General features: G+C 39.5%; 1 protein-coding gene across 6 annotated transcripts in view; it reads right to left on the bottom strand.

Moving 5' to 3' along the window:
• Positions 1 to 12,955, bottom strand: part of TCAIM (T cell activation inhibitor, mitochondrial) — a 38,206-nt gene that overhangs the window by 19,774 nt on the left and 5,477 nt on the right. For all 6 annotated transcript variants that reach the window (XM_019984561.2, XM_019984565.2, XM_070776197.1 and 3 more), the window contains 3 exons: positions 9,048 to 9,120; positions 3,600 to 3,735; positions 902 to 1,055 (listed from right to left, as the gene is read on the bottom strand). In XM_019984561.2, coding sequence (XP_019840120.1) covers positions 902 to 1,055; positions 3,600 to 3,735; positions 9,048 to 9,076 — 319 coding nt within the window. In that variant the 5' untranslated portion in view covers positions 9,077 to 9,120. The remainder of the gene's footprint in view (positions 1 to 901; positions 1,056 to 3,599; positions 3,736 to 9,047; positions 9,121 to 12,955) is intronic.

Genomic DNA, 12,955 nt, shown 5'->3' with positions numbered 1-12,955 from the left:
TTCAGAAGGTAGAGATTCTGCCTACGGTGCAGGAGACCTGGGTTCAATCCCTGGGTGGGGAAGATCCCCTGGAGCAGGAAATGGCAAATCACGCCAGTATTCTTGCCTGAGAAATCCCATGGATAGAGGAGCCTGGTGGGCTAGAGTCCATGGGGTTGAAAAGAGCTGGACATGCAAAGCAGTGGCAAAGGACCAAACAGAACACTGTACGTTAAGACTGATCAGATTTTAGAAATAGTATGAGGCTGGGGTTAGAGAGTTCAAAGACCCTTAGTCTGTCTCCATGGTCCTGGGGCATTACTAAGTTACAGTTGGGCAAACACTAGGTACCTTACAGGGTACTCTGAGGACTAGATGAGAAAAGGTAAGCTATACTTTAAAAAATGTATAAATTGTCATGTACACATTTAATACTTAAAACCAGCACTGAACTAGGAAGGGGACAAGCAGAAACATTTTCTAGTCAAAAAAGTTTAAACATTAAAAGAGGCTCATCCATATATACACTGCCATATACAAAACGGCCAGTGGGAAGCCGCGCATAGCACAGGGAGCTCAGCTCTGTGCTCCGTGATGACCTGGAGTGGTGGGATGGGGATGGGGTGGGCAGAGTTCAAGGGGGAGGGGGTGTCTGTGTACATATAACTTGTTCACTCTGTTGTACAGCAGAAACTAATACAACATTGTAAAGCAACTATCCTTAAGGGAAAAAAAAAGAGGCTCATCAAACAGAAGTAGCCAGGAATAAAATCTAACTCCAAGAAAACACCTGATTAAATGATATTACTTTCTACGACAAGGCTTCACTCCAAAGGTCTTCAAGCAACTTTTAGACAGGTTGAACTCATACCAAATGAAGCCTGCAAGGGTGCAAGGGACACATGAGAAATAAGAAATGTACCCGAAGTGCTGAAGTGTTCCTGGCCGTCAGAGGGATTCTGATCTGTTTCTCTTACATAAAACACAAGCTGGGTTGGTTTCAAAGACTTGAAGCCTGGTTTCTGAAGGTTTTCTAAGTAGGCACTTAATCTCTTAAGGGAATTTTCATTGACTTCCTGGAAAAAAAAAATTGAGACATTTATGTACAAAATAGACAAGGAAACATCAGAAATTATATCCCAACCTTTTACACACACTATTGAGGGTATTAAAGAATTTAGTATTAAAAAAGGTTGGGATTTCATAGCTCCTCGGTACAGGGTAAAATTGAATCCATACCTCACAACATATAACTCCACAGAGAAGAGATGAAAAAAAAAAAAATGTAGCTACAAAGGTATTAGAAGAAAACATGGCTGAGTTCCTTTATAAATGAGATGTAGAAAAAGCCTGCTGCTGCTGCTAAGTCGCTTCAGTCGTGTCCGACTCTGTGCGACCCCACAGACGGCAGCCCACCAGCCTCCCCCATCCCTGGGATTCTCCAGGCAAGAACACTGGAGTGGGCTGCCATTTCCTTCTCCAATGCATGAAAGTGGAAAGTGAAAGTGAAGTCGCTCAGTTGTGCCCCACTCTTAGCGACCCCATGGACTGCAGCCCACCAGGCTCCTCCGTCCATGGGATTTTCCAGGCAAGGGTACTGGAGTGGAGTGCCATTGCCTTCTCCTAGAAAAAGCCTAACTATGACTAAATATCTCAAGTAATAAATGATTGATAAATCCAATTACATAATAAAAACTTAATATAGTACAAGGGACTATATTCAATATCTTGTGATAAACCATAATGAAAAAGAATATAAAATACATATATATGTATAACCGAATCATTGTGCTATACAGCAGCAATCAACACACTGTAAATCAACTATACCTCAATTTTAAAACAAGCTTAAAAAAAGAACACATAAAAAACCACACACACACACACACACAAAATTCTATAGACATAAACTGACTCTCAGCTATATTGTGTTGGGGGGTGTGATGATTTACTAACTAGAAGGATTTACAGAACTCAGAAAAGCTGTTATACTCATGGTTACACTTTATTACAGCAAAAGGATACAGATTAAAATCAGCAAAGGGAAAATGTGTGTAGGGTGGAGTCCAGGAGGGACCAAGTGCAAGGTCCCAGTCGTTCTCTCCCAAGGACGTTGTACAGACAGTGCTTAAGCTCCCAGCAAGGACATGTGACAACATCAGAAGCACTGCCAACCACAAAAGCACATTCAAGCCTTGGGGGCCAGGGCTTTTACTGGGGCACTATGTGCCCATGTGACTGACCTTAGTTATTTGTCTCCAGCCTCCCCAGAGGGTCTCAGGCATGAGAAATTATGCCTTTTACCATAACTCACATTGTTAGGATAAACTGTCTGGTGTGGCCCAAGGCTTTGGGCACACAGAAACATTCTTATCAGGCAAGGATATCCTGGGGCTCAGAGCTCATCTCCCAGGAGGCAGTGAAGAGCCAAGACTGAAGCCAGGCATTTCTTTGTAACCAAGCCTGCCGAGTTCACGTTTTATGGCACATAAAAGTTTTAGTTAAAAAAAAAAAGGTATATTGGTAGAGGACGGAAATCATCACCTAGTACTAAGCTTAATTTTTCCACACACGTTGGATTTAAAAACTGTAAATTGTGAAACATTCAACTGTATTCATGTATGACATTCCCAATAATTTGTATTACTTTATTACATCTCCAAGGTAGTAGTTATTTTGCTGTTGATTCAATTTACTAATTAGTTAAAAAGGATCTAATTTCTAACAACCAATATAACAACCATCATAATCAGAGTATTTTCTGAAAGCAAAGAAGTAAAACTGATTTATCTTCCATGGTAAGTAGAAAAAGGCAATACAGTATGGTTCTAATTTTCAAGAGTTTTAAATTCCTTTTCATGTTAAACCAGTTATCAGTGTAAGGAAGACAAAAGGAACCAATGAGATAATTTCAAAGCACTTGGTTCTGTAATATTTTATCTAATGTTAAAAAATACTAGTGTTCCTAATTAAGTTTATCATGAGTTATTTTTCACATCAGTTTGCATTCCTTGAGCACACATGAGCTGATGGCATAGGGAAGTGGACCAACAGCAGGCAACTATTCAGCCACTGAAAAACCTTCCTTATATCAACCTTTAAAAAAGGGACTGATTATAGTAACAGAGGCCAGAAGTGGTCTTTCTGACCCTCAATTTTACTTTCAAAACTGGTGCAGAATACATGATTACTCACATACAGAGTTTACACAGTATCTTTTTTTTTAAAGATTTTTTTAATGTGGACCATTTTTAAAGTCTTTATTCAATCTGTTACAATATTGTTTCTACTTTTATGTTTTGGTTTCTTGGTTGTGAGGCATGTGGGATCTAAGATCCCTGACCAGGGATCAAACCCACACCCTCTGCATTAGAAGGTGAAGTCTTAACCCCTGCACCACCAGGGAAGTTCCTAAGCCGTATCTTTATTGTCTGCCAGAAACACGACAGCTTTCATAAAAACAATAGCGTTAGTTTCAGTTTCCAGGTCCTACAGTTCAAAGCACTGATTATACCACTATGACAAAACAAACCCAATGTACAGAACACTCTGTATTACACTGTAGCAAAGGTAAATAAATAAACATAGACTGAACGTTAAACATAAAGAAAAATATTTACCCTTTCCCTGGGGTGCTGTCCAAAGAAATCTGGATGTACGGCAAAATAAAATGGCCTCAAGGCATTGACTGCTTCAGCTCCTGATAAAGCTCTTGATAACAGAAAGCAATATGGAAGTATCTTTCCTGGACATAACCTTTTTAAAAGATATGGATTTATTACTCACTGGATTACTGACACAGACACAAATCCCCCATGAATAAAGCAACAGTAACATTAAGATTACTATGTATGGAAAATATCATAGAAACAATATAGAAACCAGAGTGTAAAACTTTGTGGTTTTCTGAAATCTACAGAAGAGTAGATTTCAGTGAGTGCTACATGATTTCTATAAACATTGGTTATAAATTCCTCTGATGTAATATCATAAGATAATATTTAATAATAATAAAACTTCCTCTCAAAAGCCTACCTTGAAATGTAAACTGGCTTCACTGCAAATGACAACAATTTTCTGTATCATTTTTGTTTTTCAGATTAAAAAAAAACCCCGATATCCAAAAGAATAATCTTTATTTTAAAGTGAAAATAGTTTGATAATTGTAATGCTTCATAAGAGATATAAAATGTCTTTTAGTTCATTTCACCATTACCAGCATGCTAAAATTTTCCAGTTAGATACCTTGACATCTCATTCTCAAATTTTGGCACAACTCACCTGGGAGTGTTTTTTTAAAAAAGTAGTTTTAAATCCAAATGAGATTATTTGCAATTTCTGGGAAGCACTTTCATGACTTCTATTTTTCAATGTAATAATTTACCTTTTTCACTTTATAATGGGCTGTGAAGTGAAGTGAAATGAAAGTCGCTCAGTTGTGTCTGACTCTTTGCAACCCCAGGGACTGTAGCCTGCCAGGCTCCTCTGTCCATGGGATTTTCCAGGCAAGACTACTGGAGTGGGTTGCCATTCTCTTCTCCAGGGGATCTTCCCAACCCAGGGATTGAACTCAGATCTCCCGCACTGCAGACGGATTCTTTACCATCTGAGTCACTAGGGAAGTCCCAGTGGGCTGTGAAGAAATCTCTAGATACTGTGCTCATTTTGGTCTGTGACATTAGGTGCACTGAGTCTTTGGGGAAGTTTTCTACCTTTACAGTGATTGAGGGACTTCCCTGGTGGTCCGGTGGCTAGGACTTAGTATAGACCCCAATGCAAGGGGTCCAGGTTTGTTCCCTGATCAGGGAAGTAGATCCCACATGCACAACTAAGATTCCATGTGCAGCAAGGAGGACCTGGCACAGCCAAATAAATATATATTTTCAAAAAATAAAATGCTATTATAGAATCATTTCTGGAGATTAAAAAAAAAATCTGAGCACCACCATCATATTTTCAGATTACCTTTCTTTTTTCCAACCTGTACTTGAACCTTCTATAAATTAACATACAGGCTGTGTATTAAGGATTATATAACAGGAGTTTGGACAGTAAAGGAAAAGCTGAAACTCCTCAATAGGAGGCAGGATAAGTAAATGTTAGTGACAGCTCCATTTCCTCTCTATCTGAGTTTAAGCCCCCATTTCCAAATGTGTGATGGACACTTTAGCTATCCTGCCAGCCTCTCAAATTTTAAGTGTCTTAAAAAACGGAGCCGAGGTCACTACTTTTCTTCTAAACTCAGCTTGGATACAAAAGGCAAGGACGCAGTTGGACAGTGCCATCCAGAATTACATTCTTTATTTCTGTTACTGAGGTCCTCTTTTCTTCCTGTTGCCAGTGCAGAACCTCTCAGATCTACTGTTGCCTGAATCAGCTCACCAGCCTCACCTCATTTTTAGTCCTGAAGTCTTACTTTTCACTTTACAGTGTCCTTTGAAACCATTCCTTCTTTCCGATCACCACAAAACTGGACTGCACTGCCTCCGAATCAGTATTCTCCTGTTTCTTTTCCCTAACCATGCTGTATACAGGTTAATTTTCCTAAAATCCCACTATCCTTGGATTCCTTACTGAAACACCTTTGATGGTGTTTCAACTCCTGCAGAGTAAAATCCACTCCTTAGTCTGGTATTTATAACTTCCAATCTGTCTTTCCAACTTGATCTTCAAGCACCCCTGACAGAAGCCCTCAGTTTCAGCCCCACTGGCGATCTGCCTTGTCCTTCCCTTTCTTCTCATGATTTCTAAGCTCTCAGACATTCTCTCTGCTCCCCACTTCCGTCTGTCCAAATTGTACTTACTCATTCACTAATTACTGCAGTCCTAGAGATGTGCCAGGAGGCAACGTGCCCAGTCCCCCAGAACCTTCCCTCTTGTATCCTCATTATAAAGTCTTTCCCTCTTCTAAGCTTTAATAAAACAAACTGTGTGCCCCACATACGTGGAACAGAATACCATAAAGTAGAAATGATATATATTCATCCTCTTCAACTACCATGGCATCCTTGAGGGCAGGAAAAACATTTCACAGGTATTTACTGTTGTTCGTTATGCTAGTTTGGGTCTGCTGAAAAGCAGAAGTCAAGACAGAAGTAGATGTGCAAGAGAATGACTGGGAAAGAAAGGAAGTAGGGAGACTTTTCAGACCATGGTTCAGGCCAGACACCTACAGAAGGAGAAAGGGAAGGGACGAACCTTGGGGAGGATGTCTGGGGCTGCTGTCCAGGCCCAAGAAGGGTTCAGTCCTGCCAGTGGGAAGTCTTCCAGCCAGTCACCCACTGGGGACATCCTGTGTCCTGCTGGAGTGAGCCTGACTTGATACTCCTCTTCCTCTCAGCCACTGATGGCCTGAGGGCAAACGCTGAAGTAGACCCAGAGGGGCAGGAGAGCTCAGAGGCTCCCACTATGGGGTCTGGCTAACGTATAGTAAATGACTGTGCAGCAGGTATTTAACGCAAGGAAATAAGAGCAAGAAAAACCAGAGAAACGCTGGGCTGGAAGAAGCACAAGCTGGAATCAAGAGTGCCGGGAGAAATATCAATAACCTCAGATATGCAGATGATACCACCCTTATGGCAGAAAGTGAAGAAGAACCAAAGAGCCTCTTGATGAAAGTGAAACAGGAGAGTGAAAAAGTTGGCTTAAAGCTCAACATTCAGAAAACTAAGATCGTGGCATCTGGTCCCATCACTTCATGGGAAATAGATGGCAAAACAGTGGAAACAGTGGCTGACTTTATTTTTCTGGGCTCCAAAATCACTGCAGATGGTGACTGCAGCCATCAAATTAAAAGATGCTTACTCCTTGGAAGGAAAGTTATGACCAACCTAGACAGCATATTAAAAACCAGAGATATTACTTTACCAGCAAAGGTCTGTTTAGTCAAGGGTAAGGTTTTTCCAGTAGTCATGTATATATGTGAGAGTTGGACTATAAAGCAAGCTGAGCGCCGAAGAATTGATGCTTTTGAACTGTGGTGTTGGAGAAGACTCTTGAGAGTCCCTTGGACTGCAAGGAGATCCAACCAGTCCATCCTAAAGGAGATCAGTCCTGGGTGTTCATTGGAAGGACTGATGTTGAAGCTGAAACTCCAATACTTTGGCCACCTGATGTGAAGAGGTGACTCATTTGAAAAGACCCTGATGCTGGGAAAGATTGAGGGCAGGAGGAGAAAGGGATGACAGAGGATAAGATGGCTGGATGGCATCACCGACTCAATGGACATGGGTTTGGGTAAACTCTAGGAGTTGGTGATGGACAGGGAGGCCTGGCTTGCTGCGGTTCATGGGGTCACAAAGAGTGGGACACAACTGAGCAACTGAACTGAACTGAACTGAAAGCAATATTGTGTTGCTTTATTTTGTGTGTGTGTTGCTTTAGATTGAGCAAAACTGGTACATGAAACTTCTTTTGTAAAGTCCCAGAGAGGAAATATTTTAGGCTTTCAGGGCCATCTGGTTTGTGATGCAACTCTGCAACTCCACTGCTGTAGTGGGAAACGAGCCACAAGCAAGAAATAAGGAGGTGGCTGGGGGCGAATGAAGCTTCAATTACACACACACAGACTGTACAGTCAACTTAGTTGTGAAATCAATTTAGTAATCCATGACCTACATGAAAAACATACAAAAAAACAACCCAGAAAATATATCTCAGAACAGAAAATATTCTGGGATATTATATGTGGCAAGGTTAACTGTTATGAAACTTTTATTTTTATGGGTTAGAGTTAAAATACAGTTTTCTAAGGACTGAGATCAAAAAAGCCAGAAAACTGTGTCTCTATCCACGACAACTAGCGCTCACTGCCATCAGTGGCATGGGGGTGAAGGAGTGGGTATCACTGAAGGAAACAGCCCAGGAAGTGTTGTAAATCCCATCCTTCCAAGCTCCTACAGCCTCTCTTTGTATCAGAGCAAGAGGACACAGCACTTTAGCCTGGTTTTCTACAGCTGAACACTACCATCAGATACCACAACATACAGAATGTCTCAACATCTGCCCAACAACTTTTGGGGATGCTGTCCAGTATCTCACAGCTTCTTTTGTTTCTCTTTTCTTCTTCTTTTAAACCATTTATGTCATAAATTCAGTGAGAGAAAGTCTCCCTTTATTGGATAATCCTCATCATAAACTGAATTGGTGGGAACAGTCTGTTGCCCCTAAAGACACTGCTTTTAACCGTGACTACTGGCTGAGATAGTCACGTATCAACGCATAATTATTTAAAAGTACTAATTAGTGCCAAATGTGTTTTAGTAATCTAAAACTTGACATGTCATTTTTTGGGGGGAGAGTGTGCCCTGAGGCATGTGGGATCTTAGTTCCCTGACCAGGGATTGAACCCATGTCTCCTGCATTCAAAGTGTGGAGTCTTAACCACTGGACCACCAGAGAAGTCCCCGACATTATTTTTATGGAACAGATCAAATTTTATTTTGGTTATATACTTTGAGCCAAATAAATTTACCTTTTTTGACTTGGCTACCAAGAAGCCAGAAATCTATTTGAATAATTGTCTAATCAGTTCTACTTTTTAAACAAATGATCTTTTTTCTCTAGAGGGCATCTGGTTTTCATTTTGGTTAACTGTATATGTGCCTATTACTATGCCAATTAAATTTTATTGAGCTCCTTAAATTCTTTCCTGAAATAGGTAGCATTTAGACTATACATACATAAATAGCAAATATAACAATCATATGATCTTATTATACAATTTCAATATAAAGTGGTTTTCTTTATGACAGCAACAGACTTGAGGGCAACATAGTAAGACCTGTGCCAAGGACAGACTATCTTCTTTTCCTCTTAAACTTTTCATACTGAACTGTTTTGACAGATGGTATCTATTCTTTTCACCTTTTACTCTGAATAGATACTTGGGAGAAAGACATGGATGTTTACATGAATTTTCTTTTTCTTACTCCTGCCCTCCACCATAATACAGACAAAATAGTTAGAATTTGATAAAAGTATAATAAATTGAAATTAAACACCTAATAGCTTCCACATACTCCCTCCACCTCCCAAATACTAATAACAGATTGAACCACAAAGCTTACCTCCTCACAGGTCTCAGGTGGCAAAACATTTCTGAATATATATGTAGGTCAAGTTCCAGGCATCCATTAATCACTTAAAAAGTTAAGCAGATACCAGTAATGAAAAAACGGAATTGGAAATTAAAAGCACATTACCATTTACATTAGCAACCCCCCAAAATGAAATACTTAAATTATAAATCTAATGAAATATGTAGAAGATGTATGAGGAAACTGTAAAACTCAGATAAAAAAAATCAAAGAATGAAATGGAGAGATATTCCATGTTCATGAACGGCAAGAGAGATATTCCATGTTCATGAACGGCAAGACTCAATTTTGTCAAGATGTCAGTTCTTTCCACCTTGATTTACAGATTCAATGTAATCCCAATCAAAATCTCAGCAAATTATTATTTGGAAATAACATATACTAGTTTATATGTAGAATAAATAGAATAGCCAACTCAACACTGACGAAGAATGAAGTGGGAAGACTGACACTAGCGGACTTCAAGACTTACTGTAAAGTTACAGGAAGTAACTGGTGAAAGAACACACAAAGAGATCAGTGGGCAGTAAGAGAGCCCAGGAACAGATCTCAAAATACAGCCAACTGATCTTCGACAAAGGCACTACTATGGAGCAATGATAATCTTTTCAATAAACGGTACTGGGACAACTGGACATCCACATGCAAAAATATTAATCCAGTCACACAACTTACACACTTCACAAAAATTAACTCAAGCTGGATCTCAAAGACCTAAATATAAAACATAAAACTACAAAATTCTTAGGCAAGTACCTAGGAGAACACCTAGATGACCTTAGGTATGTCAGTGACTTTTCAGATATAACACCAAAGGTTCAGTCTGTGAAGGAAACAACTGATGCACTGAATTTCATTAAAATTAAAAATTTCGCTCTGTGAAAGACAATGTAGAGGGAAAGAAAGAACAAACCACAGACTGGGAGAAAATATTTGCAAAGAAAATATTTACATATCTGACAAAGGATTGCTATCCAACATACACCAAAAGTATCTTTAAAACTCAGCAACTGGAAAATGGACAACCTGATTAAAACATGGGCCAAAGATTTGAACAGATACCTCATGGAAGAAGATATACAGATGGCAAAAAAGCATATAAAAATATGTTTCACATCACAGGTCTTCAGGGAAATGCAAATTAAGACAACGATATACTACAACACACCTATTGGATTGGCCAAATCCAAAACACTGACGACAAACGCTGGTGAGGCTGTGGAGCAACAGAAACTCTCATTCATGGCTGGCGGGAATGCAAAATGACACAGCCAATTTGGGAGGCAGTTTGGAAACTTCTTACAAAACTAAACAGACTCTTACCATATGATCCAGTAACCACACTCCTTGGTATTTATTCAAATGAACTGAAAACATGTCTACAGACAAACCTGCACACGGATGCTTATTGTGGTTTTATTCATAATTGCCAGATCCGGGAAGCAACCAAGATATCCTTCAGTAGGTGAGCCGATAAACTGTAGTCCATCCAGCTAATTGAATATTACTCAGTACTGAAACAAAGGAGCTCTCAAGCTATGAGGAGACATGGAAGAAATTTAAATGCATATACCTATGTGAAAGAAGCAACCTGGGAAGATTATATACTGTATGATTCCAACTATATGCCATTTTGGAAAAGGCAAAACTATGGTGATAGTAAAAAGATCAGCGGTTGGAAGGGAGGGAGGGATGAATAGGTGAAGCACACAGGATTTTTTGGGCAGCGGAAGTACTCTGTATAATACTACTACATGGTAGATGTATATCATTATACATTTGCCCAAACCTATGAAATGTACAACACTAACAGTGAAGCCTAATGTAAACTGTGGACTCTGGGTGATAATCATGTGTCAATATAGGTTCATTGATTGTAATACATGTACAACTCAGGTGTGGGAGGCTATGTGTGTGTAGGGAGGAAGTGGGAATCTGTACTTTGCTCACTTTTGTTGTGAACCTAATATTGCTCTAAAAAACAAAGCTTTTTTTTTTTTTTTAAGTTTAAGCAGATAAAGGGGAAACATGATTTTAATCACATGAACTTTTCCAATAATTCAGAGCTTCAGCAAAAATTTCAACTATACTATCGTTCCCGTGTCAACTGATGGAGTGACTTTAAAAACTCTGAGCAATCTCTTATTAAAGTCTTGAAATGACTTATTATTCACATGATAATTACCAGGTAAAAAAAATCCTTTCTCCTTTCTTCCCCTGGCTTATGAAGCTTGGAGCTTTCTACACTATTCCATTCTTAATAGCCATGTGGAGCAGCATATTCCCTCAAAACAAAGTACCACATGGCTCAAGTCCTATTCTGTCAAAATCTTAAGCACTAAAATGGTTTAAAATTTTTCAGTTGATGTTTGGTAGAAACCAACACAATTCTGTAAAGCAATAGTCCTTCAATTAAAAAATAATAAATTAATTTAAAATAAAAAATGTTTTCATAATGCAGTTAATGTATCTGAACCAAGGGAATGTAATGAAGCATAACTGCCACTAACAGAAGATGTAGTTTAAAGAAAAGTCAAGAATTACCCACTTAAAAAGTGCATTTGCAAACAACAGTCGATGTTTCCTTTTATTTTCTGGTTGACTGGTGTGGCAAGACCCTCTTGGATACAGAATGTGTTTATAGGCATTCATTTAAATGTTTAAAAAGGTTTTACTTAACCATTCACCTTGCTATTTTGTTTGTAATAAATTCAGATACTAGAAATATTCCTACCATTTGGAAGATTTCTGAGATTAAATGGAGACATAATGAGGGAAGAAGAATCGTTTTTATTCAAGTTTCAGTGCTGTCCTGATGGACTGAATTCTTACCAAACATCGTCACAAAATTAACTGAACAGGACTTTGCTGGTGATACAGTGGATAAGAATCTGCCTGCCGATGCAGGGGGCATAGGTTCAATCCCTGGTCTGGGAAGATGCCACAAGCCCTGGAACAACTAAGCCCTGTGCCACAACTACTGAGTCCGTGCTGCAACTACTGAGCCTGTGCAGCTAGAGTGCATGCTCCACAAGAGGCCACTGCAACGAGAAGCCTGAGCACAGCAGAGAAGAGCAGCCCCCCCCCCGCGGCAACTAGAAAGAGCCCGTGCGCAGCAGTGACGGCCCAGTGCAACCGAAAACAAACAAGGAACTGAACAATCGCGACTTAGTTAAGAGAGAACAGGTACAAGGCTTAAAGTTTGCAAAGAAGAGACCAGAAGACTATACATATCCAACCCCAAACTAGCTCTCTCTAGGTGTAGGCTAGGAAGCCCTTTACTTTTTATATTTCCTAGTTTATTTACCATAAACATGTAAAGTATTTTCTTAAAATTAAAAACAAAAACAAAAACAATGCTGCTGGCATACAAAATTAAACAACAAAAATGACAGGTGTGTTGTTCACTGAGTATTTAAGACAGGCCCCTGGCCCTGGGAAACCTGTCCAGTGATAGCCCTGGACTGGGGTCCCAGTGGAGTTCAAGAAGAAAAGAGTCCTTCACATTCACACGCGACGATATTTCATTTTTCATATTAAGAACATTTATGCCACTTAACTGCAAAAATGATAAAATGAGCTAAAACTGTGGATAAGAAATGAGGAATAATACTCTAGAGGCATATGGTCACCCAAGAACACGAATGGGAAACAGATGAAAACACTAAGCAGCCACACTCTAACCACCATGCTTTTTCTTGAAAAGTCCTAAGTACTGAACAATGGAAAGCACATAGGCCTCCCGCTGCAACAACAACGTGCCTGTTTCAACAGTCTGCGGCAGCAGTATCTTATAAGTTCAAGAAATCACAATGCCTCCATCTGATGTGCAAAATAGGTGATCCAAGTTATGCTCCGCAGCCCACTTTCCAATGCAA

Source organism: Bos indicus, chromosome 22 (assembly GCF_029378745.1).
Source record: "Bos indicus isolate NIAB-ARS_2022 breed Sahiwal x Tharparkar chromosome 22, NIAB-ARS_B.indTharparkar_mat_pri_1.0, whole genome shotgun sequence".
Lineage (NCBI taxonomy): Eukaryota > Metazoa > Chordata > Mammalia > Artiodactyla > Bovidae > Bos > Bos indicus.
This window is presented reverse-complemented; position numbering and strand designations above follow the sequence as displayed.